This window comes from Podarcis melisellensis (genome assembly GCF_964234715.1).
Source record: "Podarcis melisellensis genome assembly, chromosome: 2".
NCBI lineage: Eukaryota > Metazoa > Chordata > Lepidosauria > Squamata > Lacertidae > Podarcis > Podarcis melisellensis.
The window spans coordinates 28,837,344-28,862,396 of NC_138529.1; the positions used below are offsets into that span (position 1 = coordinate 28,837,344).

General features: G+C 46.6%; 1 protein-coding gene across 1 annotated transcript; it reads right to left on the minus strand.

Annotated features, from left to right (window-relative positions):
• Positions 1 to 1,785: 1,785 nt before the first annotated feature.
• GAA (alpha glucosidase) lies at positions 1,786 to 23,218 on the minus strand. The gene is made up of 20 exons (XM_081899610.1): positions 23,106 to 23,218; positions 21,490 to 22,084; positions 20,750 to 20,895; positions 18,801 to 18,966; positions 17,336 to 17,432; positions 15,845 to 15,964; positions 13,623 to 13,741; positions 13,340 to 13,471; positions 12,160 to 12,270; positions 11,589 to 11,702; positions 11,373 to 11,457; positions 10,510 to 10,627; positions 9,562 to 9,695; positions 8,798 to 8,949; positions 6,817 to 6,965; positions 6,433 to 6,574; positions 4,767 to 4,865; positions 4,346 to 4,510; positions 4,073 to 4,225; positions 1,786 to 2,848 (listed from the first exon to the last, which is right to left on the minus strand). The coding sequence occupies exons 2-20, from the start codon at positions 22,015 to 22,017 to the stop codon at positions 2,789 to 2,791; spliced, it is 2,790 nt and encodes a 929-aa protein (XP_081755736.1). The 5' UTR covers positions 22,018 to 22,084; positions 23,106 to 23,218; the 3' UTR covers positions 1,786 to 2,788.
• Between the last annotated feature and the right edge of the window lie 1,835 nt (positions 23,219 to 25,053).

Genomic DNA, 25,053 nt, shown 5'->3' on the forward strand with positions numbered 1-25,053 from the left:
AAGCCAGCACTTAGCTAGAGAGACAGTGACAACCAGAAGAGCTACCTTTCCAATTCTCAAAAATCTGGACTTGAAGACAGTCCAGGGAAATTATAGACAATAGTTTGTTTTTAAAGAGGGATTGTATCTGGTACATTGGGGGTGTGGGCAACCTGCAGCTCTCTGCCTAATTTCATGGGAGTGGCAAGAACTAAAAAACACAGAGAGGAGAAAGAGTTAGCAGAAAGGGAACGTGGTGCTCACCCCCACCAACAAAAAGGTTACCCACACTCACAGGATTTCCATCCTGGAAATCTTAACTTCGATTCAAGATGTATAGTGATTACGGAGAGGAACCTCTGCCAGTGCTTCTCATATTCTGGGGTTGAATCCTGGTATTAAAAGCAGATTCAGCTTCATCAGGCAATGGTTAGAATATTCCACAGGGATCTGTGCTATAAACTCACAGTAAAAAGTTTACTTCAAATCATTTGAGGAAGGTTTTAGTAGATCATCTCTCCCTTTCCACACAACGGTCCTCAGGCAATTGTTGTCTGCAGCCTTGCCTTAAATATGGTCTTGGGTATCAGAGACCCACAGGTATTTAAAGTGCTCCAGGACAGTATTGCAGTAGTACAAAGCAGGGCCTGCGGTAAACTGTTGCAATGCATTCTCCCTCCAGTGCAGGATTCTAAACAGCGACTCCCTTCAAGCAGGTCAGTCCACTCCTTCCCTCTTTTCAGCTTTATATTTAGTGGCTCTTGAGCATGTTCAGCCTTAAAACTGGGCAGGTTTGGTGGATTTTGATGCTTTAGGCTGCCCCCCACCCACTTTTTTGTAGTTGGTTTTTTGTTTTTTGTTTTGTTTTTTTGCTAATATTTAACACAGTGGTATCTCCCCTTCTGTATCTCCGTAGACCCTTTGGGCTACATCTTTGATAACACTTGCCAGCTGTGTTTAACATTTAGAAGGAGCAATAGCAATGAACAGTCTTCTGTACTTACATATTTAGAATGCATAGATTTGTGGGGTTTGCAAGGAATGACCTGACTCTGTGGATCACATGCATTACCCTTCCTTAACAAACCTATTTATATATATTTTGAGGAAGATAGTTCTTCTGAATTTAATTATGCAGTATTTGTTTGGAGATACTCAGAAAATCTCTCAAACTTCTATGTGTGTGTACACACACGGAACAGGGTCTCAATGTACTTTTAACTAACTAACGTAGTTCTGTGTGCCTTAGTCCTTTTATTCAATCTTCAATCTTTTATTCTTTTAAAGAAATGAGTAATTGTTAGGGATTTATCTATAGGGCATGCATGGGGTACGGAGTGGCTGGAGCAACCCAGCAACATACTGTTGTTACAATTTTTATTCACCCTTTAATATAATCACTACATCTTGCATTACATGCAATGTTGTTTACTATTTGCTCTTGTGTCTGTGCCTTATGCTGGGCGACAGCAGCACCGTATCCTCAAACTGCAGCAGTTTTTGGCAACCACCACCATCACCACTAGGATATCATCATGATCATTAACCATTTGGATGCTGGTAAAGCAAACTTGATGGCAACAAGAGAACAATCTGAATGCACCTGATAAAGAGCCAGTTGGATGCCTGGCCTGTTCTGAGCTTTTGAGAGGAAAGGTAAACGAATAGGAAGGAGAGATGGGAAAGATCTATGAGTAGTAGGGAGTGTTGCTTTGTGATCACCCACCTTTTATCAAAGGCCAACCTTTTTAAAATTTTCTGCCACCAGTGAAATAGAGTCAACACAAATGAGGGTAAAGCACAAGATTTAAGAAAAATATTTATTGAGAAGACAGACTTCTAAGAGGCAGGAAAAAAAATTCATTTCAGGCTTCAAATGCAAACAGACTCTCTGTATTCCCTGAGTTCCTGTTGCAGCTGCCTTTCCCCCAAAAGGAGGGGTTTTTTTTGTTCATAAGAGCTGCTCTTTCAGCAAGCAAGCAGCTTTTACAGCTTTCCTGTGGATGCACTACTACAAAATAGAGCTGCATTTTAGTGCAATAAAATGAGGTCTTGTACATAGAGAAACCCTTGATCTGCCCAAAACAGGAGGGCAGGGGGACATGATTTGGAATGACTAACTCAATTGCCATGCTGTTTTCCCCTGAAAGATTCTGCTCCCCAGGCCAGGAAAGTTTCCCTTCCACTGCCCTTAGTCCTGGATTACTACAGCCAATGGGAAGCTACCAATTGATTCAAGGGGAGCTGAGCTTGGTAGCCAATGAAGTGGGTGTTTGCAATGGCTTCTGTCTGCTTCTGTACCTGCTTGAGCAAATTTGCTCCATCTGGTCGTACCATTAAGGTGAGCTTCATCACAACAAAGCAGCATCTGTCTTCCCATGAACATTCTTTTTTCTCCGGGGGTGGGGTGGGGGTGAGATAAGAAAATTGCAGCCATGTGTCTTGAACTTCATCAGCATCCAAAAAGCAAAACCAAAGCCATCAAATATCTGTCTAAAATTAAGATTACAGAAAGTCCCTGAAGACTCATGACTACTCCCCTTCCAACAGATACGGAGCAACCTGTGACCCTCTAGATCTCTTGGACTACAGCTTCCATCATCCTTGACACCAGAAGGGTCACAGGCTCCCCTTCCCTGCAGTGCCAGAGGAAAACAGGAAACCGTTCTTGCTGCTGAAAAGACACTTTCTGACAAATCACCAAAACATTCCAGTGTCGCGTACAGACAGAATAAGGTGCATTGTTATCGTTGGTTTTTCATTCTCCTGTCGTGGTGCAGAGAAACTGGCGAGAGCTTTTCTTCTTTGCTCAGGACCAGGTGATGAGAAATGGCTCTCCCATCAGCAGGTGGAGTGGGATGGTAAGGATCTGAGGAAGCGACAAGGTAAAGTTAGTGACTTCATCCTGGAATCACAAGGAAGGACAAAGCAGTCCAAGCTCAGGTGCTGGCTGATTCATGCTAATCTCCACTGAGACCTTGTGGGGCCATGGGCAATCTCACAAAGCAGATGGGAAGTTCTGCTGTCCCTTTGTGCTTGGGCTTCCGTGGTGCACATGGTTCAAATGTGGCTGCTGCCCCATGTGGACACACAAGTTCATTTGACAGGCACCTCTAGACTGACAGCCTGTTGGCAGCCCTACAGGCTCCTGCAGGCAAGTATCCTGGATGGAATTCAGTGCAGCAGTAAGTGGGGTATGCATGCATGGAATGAGGTCCACTTGCACAGCAATACTCTCCCCCTCCATGCCCACCTGTTCTGGAGGGTTGGGAGAAAACCAGAGCAGATTTAGGGAGGGTGGAGAATGGAGAGGAAGGAAATATCACTGCGTGAGTGGACCTCATCAGCTGAATCCCACCCAGAGAAGCTGCCATGCTTCTAAACCAAATCAACAATTGTCTTCTGAGTTAGAAAGTCATGTATGGTCTACACTGCAGCCATCCTAATTATTTCTGAGAATATTCTGTTTCCAAGGTGTAGCTGGATATATAAAGTAAAAACAAAACAAAAGCAAAAAAGCATTTACCCCCAAGTATATTGAGAATGATGTTGTGTTCCCTTGACTTGCATTTTAATAGCATTTACAATAGCATTCAATACAATAGCAAATACAATTGCATTTTAATAGCATTCAGAATGTTTGAGGAAGTTTCTAAATGGGTTTTGGGGAGCGGAAGAGAGGAACTGAAATACTGGGGCAAGTATTGGGAATCATGGGAGAAACACAGGGAACTCAGGGTAGCCATGTTGTCCAATGCCCAGTTTATACTGTTGTTGCTTTATGGTATTTGTTTTGATTTATACATTTTGTATTTTGCTTTGTACCGGCCCAGCAACTTCAGATTCAAGGGCAGAAACAGAAATCTAATAGGTAACTAATTCCCTGAACACTGCAAGCCCTGCTCAAATCAATTTGGCACTTTCAAATCTTTACTAACATACTTTGTAAAAGCGGACTACAGTATATTCCGTTGCTGAAATAGCTCATGCTGTCTCCCACAAAATGTCCTACACCTTGCGGCCGTGTATAACCTTTCTGCAATCAATGCAAGCAGAAAGAGGCATCAGCCTCCACTCACAGAGAAGTCCTTACCTTGGTGTCGGTGCGGTAGGAGAAGTCTGGGACTGGGACCCCATTTGCCAGGACACGCTGAGGAGGGCTGGTGACGCCGAGAACTGCCACCTCTTTCAACAGCAGCCCATCTATTTGGCTATTGAGCTGCACAATCTCATTGACCAGCATGCCCTGTAGCCGTGGGGGAGAGAGGGAGGAGAATGACATGATACCCCCCCAAAACAGGTGCAGCCAAATGAAATCCCAGGCATTAGGAACAAAAGGAGCAACCTGTTTCTCTCAGAAACTCACATTTCTTGCCAGAAAGACAATCTGTGTGTAATCGCCCTTCTCAAAGGTCTGCAGTCCATCGCCATCATCCCAGAATAGGTCACCTCTTGCTACCCCTTCCAGGGTCAAAGCCACCACTAGGGACATCCCCTTTTTGCGGGACTCTGTGGTGGTGAAGGCAGGTTCCTGGGGAGAGAGGCAGTGGAGGAAGGTGATAACCAGAACATTAAAGCCCTGAAATATAGCTCACACCCCCCAAGCAATATTATAAAAATATCCCTGCACCCCACTAATCATGCACACAAGAACACCCCACCAAGTGAATCCTATGGCAGTACTTGGCTTAGTAGTTCTGTGTTGTTGTTGTTTTTGACAAAGGCACTGGGTGGATTCAAAGACATAGGATGTCCAGGCAAGGTTGAAAGTGGTGGAATTAACTCACCTGCAAGGGTAAGATGTGACCTGCTCGTACATGGACATTGATAGTGTCAAGTGGAGCCGATAGGAGAACCCATTGTCCCTTGCTGTGTATGGCAGATCCCTGAAAAGCCAGATACAGGACCCATCATTAAGCAGGCATTTGAAATCCTGTGCATGGTGTGTAAAGGCACAAAATGCACAAAGGCCGAGACATCGCGGATCACACACAGCTTGGCTGGTTTTAGTTACAGGTAGGTAGCTGTGTGGCAGGTGGTGCTGTGGGTTAAACCACAGAGCCTAGGACTTGCCAATCAGAAGGTCGGCGGTTCGAATCCCTGTGACGGGGTGAGCACCCGTTGCTCGGTCCCTGTTCCTGCCAACCTAGCAGTTCTAAAGCATGTCAAAGTGCAAGTAGATAAATAGGTACCGCTCCGGCGGGAAGGTAAACAGCGTTTCCGTGCGCTGCTCTGGTTCGCCAGAAGCGGCTTAGTCATGCTGGCCACATGACCCAGAAGCTGTACGCCGGCTCCCTCGGCCAGTAAAGCGAGATGAGCACCGCAACCCCAGAGTCGGTCACGACTGGACCTAATGGTCAGGGGTCTCTTTACCTTTAGGTAGCCGTGTTGCTCTGCCGTAGTCAAAACAAATTAAATTAAATTAAATTAAAAAATTAAAAAAATTCTTCCAGTAGCACCTTAGAGACCAAGTAAGTTAGTTATTGGTATGAGCTTTTGTGTGCATGCACACTTCTTCAGATACACAAGCTTGGCTGGTGCTTGACTGGTATCATGGCTCCCCACCCTTTGAACGCTCCTTCCATTTAGCTGGTGTGCATAAAAGGTTACACACACACACACACACTGTCCTAAGAGCTGATGAGCTACCAAGCCTCTCTTTACTGCAGCTTAGCCAGCATTTGGATTGAGAATAAATACGGCAGCCCACTTCTGCATTGTCTAAAAGTAAATTTTCATCCACTCAGGATGATGATTCAGGCTACTGTCGCTTTAAGACAAGATTAGTCACTTGACAGTTTCAAGTCAAGCAAAATCTGAAATGTGACAAGCATTTGATCATTACAACCCACAGCGCCCAAAACAAGTATTTCTGGAGCCCATGAATGTGGCCAAGCCTGAAGGACAAGTCATCTACCAGGCAGAAAGATATCAGAAACCACAGCTTCTATAGAGAGTGGGCACAATAATGTTACAAAGGTGCGATGTCAGTGATGGCCACCTAGGTGAACTCAGTTTTGTGAATGTCTAATCAAGAGATGTGCTTCAGATACAGCTTGGACATCATGGGGAAGGCTCCATTTATTGAAGCTGAAAGGACCTGGAGCAGGGAACTATCAACCTTCTCTGCCCACTGTGCTCCCGATACCAGTGAAACGTCACAGGCACTTGTGATCTTTCACATTAATTATAATAACAATTTTATTATATATACCCTGCCCATCTGGCTGGGTTGCCCCAGCCACTCTGGGCAGCTTCCAACACATATAAAAAAACATAATAAAACATCAGAATTAAAAAAAACTCCCAAAAGAGGCCTGACTTCAGATGTCTTCTAAAAGCTGTATAGTTCTTTCATCTCCTTGGCATCTGATGGGAGGGCGTTCCACAGGGATAACAACAACAACAATAGTAATAATGGCGGCACTAGCCAGAGGAAGCAGCAACACTCACCGACAAAAGGTTGTACCATGTGCCCGAAGGGAAGTAGCCGCTGACATGACTCTTCCCTGCCTCCAACACAGGAGTGATGAGAACCCCTGCTCCCCACATGAGCTGTCGGTCGACGTCCCACGTATTGGGGTCTTCTGGGAACCTGCAGAGAAGAGATTCACCCCCATACCACTCTGTATTATAGGGAATCAACAAACTTGATTTGATCAAGAAGCAAATTTCTCCGCCTCCAGCTCATAAACATTCTCTTTCATTTTCTCTCTCTCTCTCTCTCTCTGGCTCCCCCCCACCCCCCCACCCACCGTGGGTCAAATGGCTGCAAGGCCACAGATTCCCCACTGCACCTGACCCTTCCACTGCCGGCACAGCAGTCCGCTGACTCACTCCAGATAAAGGGGTCGGGCAACCGTCTCCCCTGCCGAGTGGGCCTTGTGAAAGAGGGTGTAGAGGTAAGGCAGCAAGGAGTAGCGAAGCAAGAAGGCTTTTCTCATGGCTTCTTGGGCCTCTTGGCTGAAGACATATGGTTCCTGGGGCTGCAAGATAGAGGGAGAAAACATATTAGAAGCATCATGCCCCAAAGACTCCTGCAGAAAGAGGCATTTCCCAGGTTGCCAAGATCAGATTCAGAAAACATCTTTCCCCCCCCCACATGTACCCTCCCCGATACCCAAACATCCTTTTCACCAGGAAGTTCAACACCTGCTGTGGGACACGTTGACACTCTTAACACAGTGTTTCCCAGACTTGGTTCTCCAGCTGTTTTCAGGCTACAACTCCCATCATCTCTAGCTAGCAAAACCAGTGGCCAGGGATGATGGGAACTGAAGTCCGAAAACAGCTGGAGACCCAAGTTTGGGAAACACTGCCTAGCAGGAGTAGAGTAGATGAGAGCTGAAATAAAAAGAGTAACCCTGAAGCCAAGGGTAGCTAACGCGGTGCCCTCTAAATGTTGTTGGGCTCCAACACCCATCAGCCCCTGCTAACATGGCCAACAGACACAGAGAGGTGGGATTTGGAGTCCAGCAACATCTGGAGAGCACCACGTTGCCAGCTCTTGTTTTAAGGCATGATCCCATAGGGCCCGTTGTGCCAGTAACAGAGCACATAAGACTGGGCACTTGTACCAATGACAATCTGTGACACTACATCAACAGTAACAGTCAGTTCTAACTGTTATGCTGCTGCTGCTGCAAGCAGACCCGCAGATCCTTTACTACAAGGACCCCCATGGCTACTTTTGGTGCAACAGCGGCTCTGTAGCAAGCAGAGAGGGCAGAGGTCACTGCATGGGATGGAGTTACTTGCCACTGAGATGTGCAGCATCTTGAGGGCCACTGTGAAATCTACCGAACCAGAAAGTGAAAACAAATCCATGCAATTATTGCATGGATGGAGAAAACGGGCGGGGGGGGGGGATACTATTAAACCACGGTTAAGGCTGCAACCCTACATGCACTTACAAGGAAGAAAAAACAGCATGGAACACATTAGAACTTACTCCCGAGTAAGCATTGCCTTGAAAATTGACTCACTTCATGAGGTCCAGTTAATGATTTACGAGACTATAAAAAGAACAACTAAAAGAGTTGTGCATTCTGCACAATTCATACCATGCAAGCTGTGAATCTAACCCTATAGAGACCTCCAGTTCCTTGCAGTTGCATAGCAGCGCCAAGACTACTGGGGTGATTCACCAGCTCAGTATTATACGGCCTTGTTTTTCAAGTTAAGTTGCCCTAACCTTTTCCTGGGCCTCCACACCTAATAGCGTTCTTTGCCACATTGCTTTTAAAACATTATCCGGCCAATTCCTTTATTACTTCTATGCCTGTGGCTATGACCACATCAGTGCACACTCTTAAATGAACTTAGAGCACAGGACACTTCTAAATGAAGTGCATTTAGGTTTTGACTCTTACTTCCTGCTCAGTATTGGAGTGGGTGGGAAATGGAGCCTTTGTCTGCTTTCTTCCAACAGCATGAAGCTGAATGTTATTTCACTGTTGCTTCACAAAAATGATTATCAGAACTTTTGGGGGGCAAGCTTCACAGGATGGGTTGTAGTGAGCAGAAGCAGATTCCAAAGACTAAACTAACTGGAAGTATTTGGGGGAGAAGGGGTGAGTTGTTCAACAAGCTACCTTTATGCTTGGTTCATGACACCAGAGACCAATCCAGATACAATGGTCCACCAGTCCCTTATCCTGGACCACTGAGCGATGCTCCTATCTCCCGGAGACACACACCTTCCATTTGAACTCTCTAAAACGTTTAATCCCAGCCATGCTCCCCACCACGACCCCACACACAGCGTAAATACGTTACAAAGAGGGGGAGAGAGCAAGGCTGATCCACCGTCGCTTACCTTGTTTCTACGGTCGTTGTGGTTTCGCATGAAGGGGTAGAAGGCGCCCAGTTGGGTCCAGCGCACACAAAGCTCTTCTGACGTGTCACCCACAAAGCCACAGATGTCTGCGCCAACCAATGGCACACCATAGAAGTTAAAGAGCAGCACCGCTGAAGGCAAGACAAGGAAAATACATGGAATGACCTCTTCAGTGGCAGGCTCTGGGTGCAGGCACGATTCTGCAGTGGTCTGTGGGGTTTTTTGTGTTTGTATGTGTGTGATATTACACAGAATTCATCCCTGCTAGGGAATTTGGGACGCGGGTGGTGCTGTGGGTTAAACCACAGAGCCTAGGACTTGCTGATCAGAAGGTCGGCGGTTCGAATCCCGGTGATGGGGTGAGTTCCCATTGCTTGGTCCCAGCTCCTGCCAACCTAGCAGTTCAAAAGCACGTCAAAGTGCAAGTAGATAAATAGGTACAGCTCCGGCGGAAGGTAAACAGCGTTTCCGTGCGCCAGAAGCGGCTTAGTCATACTGGCCTCATGACCCGGAAGCTGTACACCAGCTCCCTTGGCCAATAAAGCAAGATGAGTACCGCAACCCCAGAGTCGGCCACGACTGGACCTAATAGTCAGGGGTCCCTTTACCTTTACCTTTAGGGAATTCGCATCTCTAAGTCCAGGAACTTTCCTCTCTCATGGAGATCTGAAAGAACTCCAAAGCAGCATCTTTAAAAGCAGAACATGGCAAGTTCCTGGGACTGACTCCCCAAACATATTTACCTGGTATGGTATAGTGTAAATGGTCCCAGGTGCTCATGACATCCCCAGTCCAGTGACCAGCATAGTGACCATGACCGGCAAAGGTGGAACGAGAGATGATGAACGGGCGCTTCCCTCGCACTTTCACCAAAGCGCTGAGAACAGAAGGGAGGGGAAGTTGTGGGCAATGTCAGAAACTGATCCCTGTCCATCCAGAGCTTTGATCTTTCAATAATATTAATAAATTAATTTTTGTACCCCGCCCATCTGACTGGGTTGCCCCAGGCACTCTGGGCGGCTTCCAATACATATAAAAACATAGTATCAAACATTGAAAACTTCCCTATACAGCACTGCCTTCAGATTTCTTCTAAAAGTTGTGTAGTTCTTTATCATCCTTGACATCTGACGGGAGGGCGTTCCACAGGGAGGGTGCCACTACCAAGAAGGCCCTCCGCCTGGTTTCCTGTAACCTCACTTCTCGCAGTGAGGGAACCGCCGTAAGGCCCTCAACGCTGGACCTCAGTGTCTGAGCAGAACGATGGAGGTGGAGACGCTCCTTCAGGTATATTGGGTCAAGGCTGTTTAGGGCTTTAAAGGTCAGCACCAACACTTTGAACTGTGCTCGGAAATGTACCGGGAGCCAATGCAGGTCTTTCGGGACCCGTGTTACGTGGTCCCGGTGGCCGCTCTCAGTCACCAGTCTGGCAGCTGCATTCTGAATTGTAGTTTCAGAGTCACCTTCAAAGGTAGCCCCAGGCAGAGCACATTGCAGTAGTCCAAGCACTGGTGGAAGTGCTGCTTTACTGCATCCCATGAGAAGATTCTCAGGCAGAAGTTCAAACTCAAGGCGCTTGGCTCCAGCTTATCACCAGCAACAGGCCCTTGAATACCAAGATGAGACTCTGCATCCAAGAGGCATACCACCTTTTGGGCAGGGTCCCCGAGGACTCTGCATGTCCTACTCACTCGTGTGACGCGATGGCTTCGGTCAACCCATACAGATTGTGCAGGTTGTAATGGGAGGACAGGTATTGCCTGCTGGAGGCACAGAGCGTTCGAGTCTTCAAGGATCCTCCTAGCACACCTATGTGGGGAACAGGGGCAGGCAAGGCAGAACGTGTGAGCAAAAAGGCCATCACCCAGGAGCTAGAAGGCAAGTAAAGCATTCTTGAGCACTCTTGGTCTCAGAGATCTTAGGATCACTAGTGCCCAACTAGGAGCTCCTGCAGGCCGAAGGGAAAAGGCAACACTTCTCAATACTTACACAAGTCTCTTGACCTTCACAGGGAGCTGCTGCTATAGGAATAGTCTAACCACAGAGAGGTCAACTGGGAGCGACTGCTAGGACTCCTGCTTCAGGATCTGAAGCAGGCCAAACAAGGATGAACTTGTTGCTCTTCGGTGCTCCTCATGCACACCAGCCCTGCACTAACTGGCATTCTGTGACTTGTGATTCCTTGACTGCTTTCATATAGTGCAGTGTGTGTAAATCATGGGTAGAGAACCTTAGGTCCTCCAGATGTTGCTGGACCAACTCCTACTATCCTTAACCATTAGTCTTGTTTTGCCCGGGGCCATAAGAAGCTCCCCATCCCTGGTGTATGTCATTATTTTGTTAAATAGCTAATCCAGTGCTGCACAGTGCAGTGATCCAAGCAGAATTAACTGAAGGCCATGCTGTCATGAATATTCCCAAGTAATCATATTTGGAGATTCCTCTCCCCAACAGGTTTATTGATTTATCTTCTATTCCCAGATTCTCCAGTCCCACCCATCATTTACAAGCAAAGCCCCATCTTTGTAACCTTCTCTCTCTCTCTCTCTCTCACCTGGCACATAAGGGGGCTTCTCAAACTTGTTGCTGGGACAGTCTTCCAAGGAACCTTCCACAAAATTTGATGGCTCATTCATGTCCTAGAATGGGGGGTGGAAAGGAGAAGAATCTTGTTTCTCCATCAGTGTAGAAGCAAAGGGATTTTGAGGACTTTGCACCTCCTCCGTTCAATGAACACGACAACACCAAAGTACTGGCCTAAGAAACTCACAATCCACATGCCATCAAAGGGCACCTGGTCATGGAAATCCTTGACCATGTCATGCCACCACTGCTGAGTCTCTGGGTTGGTGAAGTCAGGGAAGGCGGTGGGGCCAGGCCAGACCTGGAAGGTAAAAAGTCACAGGCGTCAAAAGCCATCGGGAAACCCTTGTGTGTCACAATGCTATGCTTATTTGCATCCTTAGAGCACTACTTGTGACCCAGTTCCACCTTAAAAGATGGAACTAGAGGAAGGCCAATGAACTAAGAAGGCACAGAAAAAGCTGTCTAAGAGCAGAATCCTCTGTGGTTTCTAGGGGAATGGTGACTGCAAGTGTACAATCGCAGCCATATAGCACGCTGAGAATGCAATATTACAGGGCTTTGCTACCAAAATGGAAGTTGGAGCTCCATGAACAAAGGAAGACACGGTCCATCCTATTGTCTCTCCTTGACCCATCCAGCTCAAGTATAATTAGAATATGAATCATGAGCTTTGATTTCACTCAAAAACATGTGCCATTCAGAGCAGACATTCTTTCATGGTCTGCCAAAGCTCAGGGCTCGGGCCCAGGACTCACCTCTCCAATCAGAGGCTGCCCTGTTGTATTTAAGATGAAGACTCCCCGCTTCAGGCCTTCGTCATAAGGCTTGTAAGTCCCAGCGGGGCTGGAACTGCTGATACCTGCATCCTAAAAAGAGAACACAGTGAGACACAGGCTAGGGCATGAAAATGTAAGAAAGCATGGAATTCCACGACTTTTGAAAAGTTAGCAGGCCGATACACAGTATCTCTTGAAATGAAGTCTATCATTTCATAACTACTTCCATTTTCTAGGTCAGACCAGCAAGTCTGGAATCTCACACCTCATGTCTCAAAAGAGTTAGGTCATATGTACCAGGGGATTTCTCAACATATAAATCTACAGATTTAAGAAAGAGAAGTCCTAGCAACTTGCTGCTTGCTTGTTGCATCTCAGAAAGCAGCCCAGACCAACAGCAGGAGTGGAACCAGGAGTGGAAAATCAATAACAATAATAATATTTATACCCTGCACATCTGGCTGGGTTTCCCCAGCCACTCTGAGCGGTTCCCAACAGAATATTAAAAGCACAATACAATATCAAACATTTAAAACTTCCCTCACCCCTGACCACTAAATGGTGTTGGGAGTTCAAAAATATATGGGGAAATGCAGGTTTCCAAGCTCCAGCTTAAACATTGTACCTAGGCTTAGAATCATTCAAGTTGTTTCTTACTGTAGGCCAGGAAAGTAGCCTCTAGATTGGTGGCCAATTGTCAGGGACGATTTGTGAGTCCCACATCACTTGGAATGTGACAGGTTAGCTACTTCTACTCTAGAGCAGTTATCTTCAAACTTTTTGGATCCAGGACCCACTTTTAACCAGAACATGCACTGGGGGACCCATTTCTTAATGTTTTACCATATATTTGTATGGTGCTTGTGCTGGTGTCACGAACCACCTCAGATCAGTCTGCAACCTGGCCATAGTAATAATAATAATAAAAATTTGTTTGTATCCCACTCTCTCCGGCCGAGGCCAGGCTCAGAGCAGCTAACATCATAAAAACAACACAATAAGCATAAAAACAGACATCAATTAATTAAAATACATCTTAAAATTAATTCAGACAAGCCTCTGAATAGGTCCCGACAGACCAGCGGACGATCTACAATGTGGAGAACCGGCCTTTGTGAAGTTCCCCATCGGTGGAAGAGCTCAGGCTTCATTAACTTACCACAATCATGACGTACCTCCGGCCATCGCGGTGGAAGTCGTTCACCATATCTGGCATATCCCCGAAGCCATCCTTGTTGAAAGTGAAATCTCTCCTAGCATCTGCATAATCCAGGTCGTTCCACTGCACATCCTGTGAAGTCCACAGATGGCGGCATTACTGAGCATACAGGCGGTTTCTCTGACGCTCCGGCCCTGTTGTTCCCCACTGCTCAGTTACCATGGCTCTAGAGGCACATGAGGGAGAAGCTGTGTCCTGGAGAGGACTCCGGGAAGCCACGTACCAGGGGGAATCGTGCCGCTGTCATGTTCTTCACCACTTCCCGGGTGGCATCCGTAGATGAGTATCCCCAGCGACACAGGTGGAATCCCAGGGCCCAGTAGGGGGGCATGAATGGATACCCTGAAGGAAAAAGGAATAGATGGGGGTGGAGAGAAAGGGACAGATACTCAGAGGCCTCCAACAACCAACAGCATCTCACAAATGCACCATGCAAGTAAACTTTCAATGAAACAGCCTCCAAGATTTGAAGAAATAAACTTCCTCATTCAAATGTTCTTTGGGAGATGGGTAAAAAAATCTAGCGTAAATATGTCTCCTTTAAAAATCTAAGACCGCCTCTTTTCTGTTGCAGCTAAGGCCAGGATTAGGAGCAAGGGGTCAGTCCCCATTCCAAATACTCATGGAAAGATTTTGATGGTTATGTTTATTGCATTGCAATAAATACAAATACAGTGGAAACTCGGGTTACAAACACCTCGGGTTACAGACTCTGCTAACCTGGAAGTAGTACCTCAGGTTAAGAGGTTTACCTCAGGATGAGAAGAGAAATCATGTGCCGCAGCGGCAGTGGGAGGCCCCATTAGCTAAAGTGGGACCTCAGGTTAAGAATGGTTTCAGGTTAAGAACGGACCTCCGGAATGAATTAAGTTCATAACCAGAGGTACCACTGTAGAGCGGCCAGAAAAATTCCTTCAGGGGGCATAGAGGATTAAGGCAGCAGAGCTGGGCATCTCAAGCATAATAGTCCAGGGCTGCCTTATGTATTTTTCAGTGCATGAAGTACATCCACGTGGGAAAAGGGAAGCCCGTGTACAGATGATTATTATTTTTATTTAATAAATTTATATACTGCCCTATACCCGCAAGTCTCAGGGCACTTCACATGGGACGGTGGCAATGCTGGTATCATCACCATCATTGCTCCTTCTTTTTTATGGTGCCTTGCCACACACAAAAACTGTGCTCAAAGAGGCTTGGAAGAAGGGCAACAGCAAAACAGTACAAAATCAACCATCAGAATTACAATTTCACAATAACAGCAATAATGAAACACCAATGTAATAACAACCATAATGGCATACAACAAAATAACATCTCGGTACTATAACTATAGCAACGTTGCACCTCCTAGCAGTAACAAAAAACAACAGGGGGGTTTAAACAAGCTCTACCTCTCTTTTAGAGGGATGTGGGTGGCGCTGTGGGTTAAACCACAGAGCCTAGGACTTGCCGATCAGAAGGTTGGCGGTTTGAATCCCCGCGACAGGGCGAGCTCCCGGTCCCTGCTCCTGCTAACTTAGCAGTTCGAAAGCACAAAGTTCAAGTAGATAAAGAAGTACCACTCCGGTGGGAAGCTAAACGGCATTTCCGTGCGCTGCTCTGGTACACCAGAAGCAGCTTAGTCATGCTGGCCACATGACCCGGAAGCTGTACGCCGGCTCCCTTGGCCAATAAAGTGAGATGAGCACCACAACCCCAGAGTCAGCCATGACTGAACCTAATGGTCAGGGTCCCTTTACCTTTTTTTACCTCTCTTTTAAATCAGAACCAGTGAAAGCAGTGAAAGGTCCTGTGTGAGTGCCTGGAGGTGGTTGGAGGATGGATGGCGGCTAACAGATTGAGGTTGAATCCTGACAAGACAGAAGTACTGTTTTGGAGGGTAACTGTTCCCCTGAAGGACCAGGTGTGCAGCCTGGGGCTAATTTTGGACTCACAGCTGTCCATGGAGGCGCAAGTCAGTTCCTTGTCCAGGGCAGCTGTTTACCTGTGCCGCCTAGTACGCAGGGTGAGACCCTACCTGCCTAAGGACTGTCTTGCCAGAGTGGTGCATGCTCTAGTTATCTCTTGCTTGGACTACTGCAACACACTCTACATGGGGCTACCTTTGAAGGTGACCCGGAAACTGCAACTAATCCAGAATGCGGCAGCTAGACTGGTGACTGGGTTTGCCCCTTTTAATAACTTTCTAGCACCAACAGTGCACTACCTGAAGTTCAAAATAAAGAGGAGTGCCTATACAGAGAAAGGACAGGCTTGAATTATTGCAGCCCTGGCACTGGATGCTGGTCAGTGCCATTAAGGACAAAGCTGGAAGTTGCTCATAGCACTTCACAGGACCCACAACAGACCAGAGTGGTATTTTTGATGGTAGCAGTTTTGGGAGAGAAGGCACTTTGTCAAGTTATTAGCTAGCTTCTCATAAGGAAGAAAGCAAGTGCCTACCAATGACATCCATGTACTGCCGCACAACACTCTTTGGGTCTGGACCCAGGAAGACGTAGAAATCCAGGATACCACCAGTTGTTCTCCAGGTTAGGGCTGGACTGGGCTGGAGGATCACATCTGAAAGGCAGAAAGAGGCATGGAAATGGTGGCCGAAGACCAAAGTCATATCCTGAAAACAGATTCCAAAATCTCGTTTCAGTAAGGTTGATCCAGTGAACTAGTGGCAATAAGCAGGGAGGGACCAGAGTCAGACCGAAAATAAAAATAAATTGGCTTTATCTAAACTGAAGCACATAAATGATGAAAATTTACAAATTCAGCAACCACTGAATAATCAGAATAAAAATAAATAAATTTATAAATGGTAAATGATATTAGACTGGGGAATAAAATTAATTAAATAAAGCCTGTATGTAAACCCTAAATTGCACCCTCCTAAAACTTTTACCAGTCTAATTTAGTTAATTTAGGTTACTAAATTCATAGCATTATAGCAGCTTAATCTAAAGTGTAGTGGGGGGTGATCACCTTCACCATGCATGCAGATTTGCCCCCCAAATGGGGTTCAGGAACACTTCCCAATTTGGAGCCCAGATACACTGTCACGATTTTACCTTCATGGTTTACAGGCAACCATCACCTTGCATCAGCAGCTAAATCCCTCACCTCTCCAGCCTGATGTGCATTTTTGCCTGTAAATATGCTGACAGCATCAGCTTGCTGTTAACCACTCACTACACCACCTGATCTGATCAGGACAGATGCACAATATTACATATAGATTCATCTTACATATAGATTTGTCTTAAAGGGAAAGGCTTACAACGTATTAGTCAGGCTGAGATCCTAAACACATCCTGAACAGTGGAGCTTCCCTGAGAGTAAGTTCCATGGAATACAATAGAATTTGCCTCTGAAAGAATGTGGGTGGTACTGTGGGTTAAACCACAGAGCCTAGGGCTTGCCAATCAGAAGGTCGGCGGTTCAAATCCATGCGATGGGGTGAACTCCTATTGCTCGGTCCCTGCTCCTGCCAACCTAGCAGTTCGAAAGCACAAAGTGCAAGTAGATAAAGAGGTACCACTCCGGCGGGAAGGTAAACGGCATTTCTGTGCACTGCTCTAGTTCTCCAGAAGCGGCTTAGTCATGCTGGCCACATGACCCGGAAGCTGTATGCCGGCTCCCTTGGCCAATAAAGTGAGATGAGTGCCGCAATCCCAGAGTCGGCCACGACTGGGCCTAATGGTCAGGGATCCCTTTACCTTTACCTTTTACACATGCTGAGGATTGCACTGATGGGCAAGAAACTAAACTGCCACAGCTCTCCCCCCCCCCCCAAAAAAAGGAAAGTCCCAAAGCATTATAGAATGCTTGAAAAAATTTATTAAATTAAATATATAGTATCCTGCATTTTAAATAAACAAGATGTAGGGCCCTTTGTAGAGGTAGATAAAGGAACAGAGAACACACTCTAAAGAGATACCTTACCCATAGCATTGCTGTTTAGCAAAAAGACGCCATGGGCCAAGCCGCCGTCTTCCATTGCCAGGTAGAAGGGGTGTGAGCCATACAGATTGACAGAGGGCTGAAAATGCAGAAACAGTGCATAGTCCACATTACACTACACAGCTAAGCCAGGTGTCAGGGACTGGACTGAAGGGGACAAGATGGAGGAGGAATGGTGATCACTCCCCCCCGCCCCCCTTCTCCTGAAGCTTCCAGAGAAGAGGAAGGCAGTACAGTAGTACCTCGGGTTAAGAACTTAATTCGTTCTGGAGGTCCATTCTTAACCTGAAAGTGTTCTTAACCTGAAGCACCACTTTAGCTAATGGGGCCTCCTGCTGCCGACGCGCCACTGGTGCACGATTTCTGTTCTCATCCTGAAGCAAAGTTCTTAACCCGAGGTACAATTTCTGGGTCAGCGGAGTCTGTAACCTGAGGTACCACTGTATTGAATTACAGCAGTGGTTTGAGGATGGTGACAGCTCAGAGACATGTGAACAGACGAGTTGGGAGGTGTTGGGAGAAGAGAAGAGAAGAGAAGAAAAGAGAAGAGGGAGACTGAGACAGAGCAGACAGCTGACACGTTATCATTGGAGAGTATTTCTGACCCCCCCTTCTCCCAGAACCTAGCGATCGTTGATATACAAGAGCAAAAGACTCAGAGACAATTAGCCTCTGTCGGCCACCATAAGAGGAAGTGCTGTTACTAGCAAGGGAAGGGGAAGGAGCTCAGCTGGAGCAACGCCATTAACGGGAGACAGACTGCATTCCTTGTCTCTCACTGTGATGTATGAACACACTCACTAGTAAGAACTATTCTTTGTTTTCTCTGTTTCTCGCTGCCACTGGGGGAGGGAAAGAATTCCCTGAAGCTTGACACCAGGTTTAGTTAGTAGAACAGTGCAATGATGGATCTACGCTGTGGACAATAGCAGAACACTTCAGAACCTCATTGCCAGACTAGGTCAAATGATCCTTCCTGCACAAAGCACATCAGAAGTCAATGAGAGGATAAGGCATTCCTCAGGCAAATGGTCCTAGCAATGCATATGATGGTGTGCATGCCCACAACTCTATACACACTACTAACTTATAACCTGCTGAAGAATTCTGGGTACTGAAGTCAGGTGAGGCATTGATAATTCTCTGCTGGAAATCCCAAGTTCCTTTCCTAGAACTACTTCTCCGGGAAGAAGGAAAGGACAGGTTTAACTGGATTCAAAAGCAGAAGGGACAAAGGTGAACTGCAACAAAAAGTTGTAGCGTAGAGTGCTCCTGTTGGGAGTTCCAGCCAAGCCATTTCCCATGCTTCTCCGCTCTGTCCTCTGGATACACAGTGCAGTGTGGCCTCTGAGCATGCCCAACCTGTATTGGGCTGTTGCTGCTTTTTGAGAGGCAGACTTCTAAAGTTTTTTCACCTCAGCCCTTCCTGAAACTCCCCATGACTTACTGTGGGCGTTATGTCCCGATTCCATAAGGTAACCCTGGTCCAATTGACATTCAGGATGAGCGAGGTCTGGTGCTCACCCAGCCCAGAGATGAAGCGCGATGGCAGGGAAGTGGAGATCTGCAGGAACTGGTCTGCGTAGAAGAGGGGAGCCACGGTGGTATTGATTCTATTTGGGGGAGAAAGTGGACAATCCCACTAAGCAGACTGCAATGAATTTGCCTTTTCTAGATCTCTGTTCCACTAACCACTCCCAAAGCAAACCAAACCCACGCACACAACTTCCAGTGGATTTGTTGACCACATGGCCAGGGCACATGAGCACTGTGTAGCTCAGTTGGCTATAGGAGGCTATCGGTTGTCTGAATTCACTGTGAGAACAAGGAGAAAGAAGCCCCTGAACCAGACATTAGGAACACAAGGATCTGCCTTATACAAGTCCACCTAACTCAGTGTTTTCTGCCTGACTGGCAGAGGCTCTCCTCCATTTCAGGCAGAGATGTCTCCAAGCCCTACCTGGAGATGCTGGGGTTTTCACTAGGGACCTCCTGCCTGGAACACAGATGCTTTACCACCGAGTCCAGCCAAAAAGTGTTAGAATTCCTGCTCCGTGATTGCAGTCATGGGATTGCTGTCTTTCACATGACAGTGTATGTTTTGACTCCACAGAGTGGGAAGTGACGGAGACAGGATGTTTGTGTTACTGTGTTCCGTGAAGTGGGACTATTGTCCTTTCTTCTTTTTCTCTGTGCTGTCTGATGCTAGAGAGAGAGGGAGCCATGTTGCAGTGCTCTCTGTGTGTTTATATGTAAATAAAGTAGATTAGCCAAAATGCTGAGTTGCCGAGGTCTATTACGCAAGCTGCGAAGACTCTGCGATCCCTAAGTGTGCCTAAGTGTCTATTGGCATCGGTCGCTGTGATGTTCAGGCTGAAGAAAGCTTTTGAAGCTCCCGAACGATCGACCAGGAGGGAGAGAACATGCCAGTCGGGCATGTGTCTCTGCCAGGGTCCTACTCGAGTGTAGGTCAAGCTCCTGGCAATTCCACTTTAGCATTTCTCTGGTTCCCGCTGCCCTAGCACACCTGTGAATAATGTCACTACATACCCTGAATGCAGAAAAGGACCTTTCAAGCTCTGTCTCACCAGAAAAGCAGAAGGTCAAAAAGAGGAAGTGCTTTAGCCCAGAGTTATAAATACTACAAAGAGCTCTAACCACTGGAGGCTGCTTCTCATAACAGTATTTGCTTAAGGTGCACACTTAAAAGAGGCTACATTTTCAGATATCAAGTTATGTGCAAATGACTGGGTTGTAAACACTCATGGATCTCCACTAATCACTACCCTCCATAATCTTACATTCAGCCATTACCTGAAATATTTCTAGTAAACATGGAAGTGCATTTTATACCCGGTTATTTATTAATCTGTCATATCACGTGAGAATCATCAACCCCTGTATATAAGGCCCCCCTCCCTAGTAATCACGCCCATAACTTGAGGTTGAATCACTTTTCCAAAGGCCTCTGGTTGTTAGGTCAGGACCATCCTACTCTCCATCACCACTTTCTCATCTTTTCCAAGGCCTCTGGTTAACGGGTTAGTTCCGCTCGTGCCCTTGCTCATAGCATAACTGGTTTTCCTGTCGGCTGGTATTTTTTATTTCTCTTTCCCTTCAGCTCACACTATGTGGTGGGGAGAGGAGGGATCGTTCTGCCTGGCAAGCTGGAATGCTTGTACAGATGGAATGACTGAAAGAGCATGATGATTAATTTTATCCCTGGAATATATTAGCTACAACATGGGTTTCAGACTGGGCAACTGCCTTCACCCCCACATGCTCTCATTCCTCTGTTATTTTCATGCAGCTTTTCAGGCTCTGTTTGACTGATGCTCTTGGCATCAAGCAGACAGAAGGAGAACATTTAGGTAAAGAAAATCAGGAGTAACTTACAGAACCTGCCCACTGGATTTTCGGACAACAACAAGGCCAAATGGATCATCAGAGAACTGTACAGAGTATAGTGTTGAGGACGCCCGGTTCCTCGTTTTTGGGGTCTCTAAAGGGACTTCATAGCGCTTGTTAACTGGATCCTTAAGCTGTGTTGGAGAAGACAATAGAAGCAGGATTACAGGGTTGACTTAAGCCATATGAAGCCTATGAAGAGATTCCTGCATCACAAACAGAGATGCTGCAAATCAGAGAAGTCTAGCCAGGCTGTCAGGAACTTAGCATCTATAGTGAAATTACTTAAGAGAAGCAGGGGGTGGGAAAAGATCATTCATGAATTTGGGGGTGGGCATGTCCTGGTCAGAGTATGAGTCAAAGGAACCAGGTGTTTTTCTTGAAACAACTCATCCCTCCACCCCCAATTCAATTAGCAAAATATTTGCCTTTATATACAGTACCGATTTATTACATCCCTTAGCCACTGATTTGATCCAAGTAGCAAAATACCCCAATTTTCACCTGATTTTGATCATTGTATATTCTCCTGGAGTGCTATAGGCCCACTTGGTTTTTGATGTTGTTTTGAAATATTACACTGAGATTTTTGTGCTGTTTGGGTGTGTGTGTTTTTAATTACATCTTACTGCATGTATAATATGCAATTTGCAAGTTGCTCTGGAAAAATCTTATTTTCTTGATGAGCAGTATACAAATGAAATGAAATAGGCACAGTCCCTACTCACCGTGAAGTGAAGCCTACCCTCCGTCTCAAAGATCACATCCAGCTGCAAGGTCATTATGTCGTCCGGCATGAAAGTGGGCACACCGCGGGTCAAGTGGGCAGTGTAGCCACTTTCAGTGGTGGTCAGGTTTGCTAGCTTGTAACTAGGGTAGCTAGGAGGGAAGAAGCACCACGGCTGCAAAATAGCAGGGCCCTTGGGCAAAACAGGGACATAACAGCAGCCCCGGGCTTGGCATTCTTCTTGAGAGAGCAGCTTTTCTGGAGCACAGTCAAAGCGGCTGTCTGGAGGAATGTTGCACTGTGGCTGCGCGATGAACCCTCTGGGGAATTCCGGTCGTTCTATGGGTTTCCGTTTCACGTCCCTGCATTTATTATGATCTCTGCAGGCACTCGCTGCTTCTGGAGCAGCTCCAGGGCTCAAGTTATCATGGACTGCAGAAACACCAAGTATAACAGTTGCAGCTGTGATGCCAGAAGCCCACAGAATCATGCAAAGACCCTTCCACTTAGGCTTCTCCGTCAGTGGCATAGCAGACTTTCAGGAGACAGGCAGGTGTGCCCTCCTCAGCCAGCATAGGATTGGTTAAGGCATCCACCTGCCGGAGAACATGCAAGACAAGGAACTTAAAGACTTTCTGCAGGCTGCATTGCCCAAGAGTCCTATTGTGTAGTCAAAAGTTCCCAGTCTGCTTCTTGGCATTCATTAGTTTTATCTGACTTAAGGACCCAGCAAGTCAGTTCTATACAATAGCCAGAGTGCATTCCTGCCTACCCCCCCTTCTGCCTAATGCTGCCTCCAAACAACTTAATGGGCCCCCAGACACCCCTTTGAGGGTTCACTAGACTACTCACATTGATGGATTAGGGTTAAAATGGAGCATTCATTCATGAGTGTAGCATAGCTGTCAACTTTTCCCTTTTCTTGCGAGGAATCCTATTTGGAATAAAGGAATTTCCCTTTTAAAAAGTTGACAGCTATGGGGTGTAGTGGGGGGGGGCAGGGGCCAGCAGCCTCCCCTCAATCAATAAAAATCCATAGAAACCTGAGGTCCTGCCCCACCCCACTCCAAAAATCCTGGCTACGCCCATGCATTCATTCTAGTTTGGTGGACTCCCTTCTGCCTGTGATTAAGTCCTATGCTCCCTTCTTTTTTTCTCTGGAGAAAATGGGGTACAATTCTATATGGGAACTATCACAGTCCCAAATACTACCTGTTTTCTGGCAAGATTCCGTGCCTAAGAGCTCTGCAGCAGGCCGAAAAACAGAAGGTGTGGCTTTTAATAGCACATACAGTACAGTACTGCTATTATACAGTGAAAGGAGGCACGTTTTCCCTGTTTTTTTGAGCAGTTAAAAGGCACGGGAACCCTGCAAATAACCTAAAAAATGGTGACATTACGTATTTAATAAAATACCAACTTCGGAATTTTTGTCGTGAGTCAACACTGCTAACTTTGCTTTTTGTGTAATAAAAATTACAGTATAGGAACCCTTGAAAATCTCACAGTGCTTGATCTCCGAATAAGATTCTTCAGCTTACTCTACCAGGCTTGCAGAACGGGGTGGGGGACACCCAAATATATCCTGACCATTCCCCCCTGCAAAACTTCACTCACCGCCGGCTCAGAAACGCCGTCAGCCAGCCACATACAGTACTCGAGTCCAACAAGAATATTCCGGGTGGGTGGGGGAAATCACAACAGTCACGTGAACAGTTGATCAGGTGACTTTCCCCTAGTTTGTCTTTCGGATTTTCTTAAAGCAAGCTCCGTAGACTAAAGTGGGGAACGAGTCTGTTGTTGTTACTTATATAGCGTCATGGGGAAAGATTCCCCTGGATTCAAAATACTTTTCTCAGGGAAAATATGGATTCGGATTTGTACCCGAATTCATCAAACTGTGTAGAACTTCAACCTCGAACACACACACACAGCCACCACGCTGGGGAACAAAAATAAGCAAGAAAAATTTGATAGGAAATGATCGAGGCCGCTCCTGAACTTTGGTATCTTCTAGACCTAGAGAGATTCATTTAGTCGGAAGGTGCGTGTCCTGAAGAGGGAACATGTTATGCCCTTTTGGAGTAGTTATAATAATGCGGACGCTTGGATACTCATTCCTGTTAGCAAGCGATGAGCTTCTTCGTCATTGACGAGCTGTGACAAATTACCTTTTTTGCGGGGGGGGGGGAGCACCAATCCTGTAATTAAACCCTGTACAAGCATTGAGAATGTTCGCAAGTTTTTAGTCTGCCTCCTCGCGTGCGTGCAACTTGCTACTTGTTGCTGCCGGTTTGGGAAGTGGTGTTCAAAAGGGACGATTGGTCTTACCCAGGCTTCCTCAACCTTGACCCTCCAGATGTTTTTGGCCTACAGCTCCCATGATCCCTAGCTAGCAGGACCAGTGGTCAAGGATGCTGGGAATTGTAGTCTCAAAACATCTGGAGGGTCGAGGTTGAGGAAGCCTGGACTTACCTGAAGCGTAGATTTGGTGGATAAGGAAGGGTACATCACTTTGCCACCTTTATGCAGCTCTCCTGAAGCCCTGGGAGATGCACTGGGAGAGAGGCTTTGCAGGTCCTGCCCTTGCCTGTCCCACATCTGGCATTCTACTGTATATGTCATATAACAACTGGTGCAGAGCTGGTAGGCACGCTTGGTGGAATGGGCCTGACGATAGTCAAATTTGGGCAGCAGGCTGGAGGTTCACACTGGACAGTATACAGGTGTGCTTGCAGAACTAGCATATTTTTTTCTACAACGAAAAGCTGTTTCAGCCACACATTTTGTACCCCAAATGGATGACAAGGTAGAAAATACACAGTGTGTGTGTTTGTGAAGGGTGTTCACATACAGTACCCCTACAGTTCACATACAATACCCCTAGCTGAGTGCCTATAGCAGTGGTCAGCAAACTTTTTCAGCAGGGGGCCGGTCCACTGTCCCTCAGACCTTGTGGGGGGCTGGACTATATTTTGAAGGGGGGGATGAACCAATTCCTATGTCCCACAAATAACCCAACACATTCTTTTGTTGTTTAGTCGTTTAGTCATGTCCGACTCTTTGTGACCCCATGGACCAGAGCCTGCCAGGCACTCCTGTCTTCCACTGCCTCCCCCAGTTTGGTCAAACTCATGCTGCTAGCTTTGAGAACACTGTCCAACCATCTCGTCCTCTGTCGTTCCCTTCTCCTTGTGCCCTCCATCTTTCCCAACATCAGGGTCTTTTCCAGGGAGTCTTCTCTTCTCACGAGGTGGCCAAAGTATTGGAGCCTCAGCTTCAGGATCTGTCCTTCCAGTGAGCGCTCAGGGCTGATTTCCTTAAGAATGGATAGGTTTGATCTTCTTGCAGTCCATGGGACTCTCAAGAGTCTCCTCCAGCACCATAATTCAAAAGCATCAATTCTTCGGCGATCAGCCTTCTTTATGGTCACACATTCTACTCATGTAAAAACATGCTGATTCCCTGATGGTCCGCGGGCCGGATTTAGAAGGCGATTGGGCTGGATCTGGCCCCTGGGCCTTAGTTGGCCTATAGTATTAAAGTTGGTAGAAGACACCCTGCA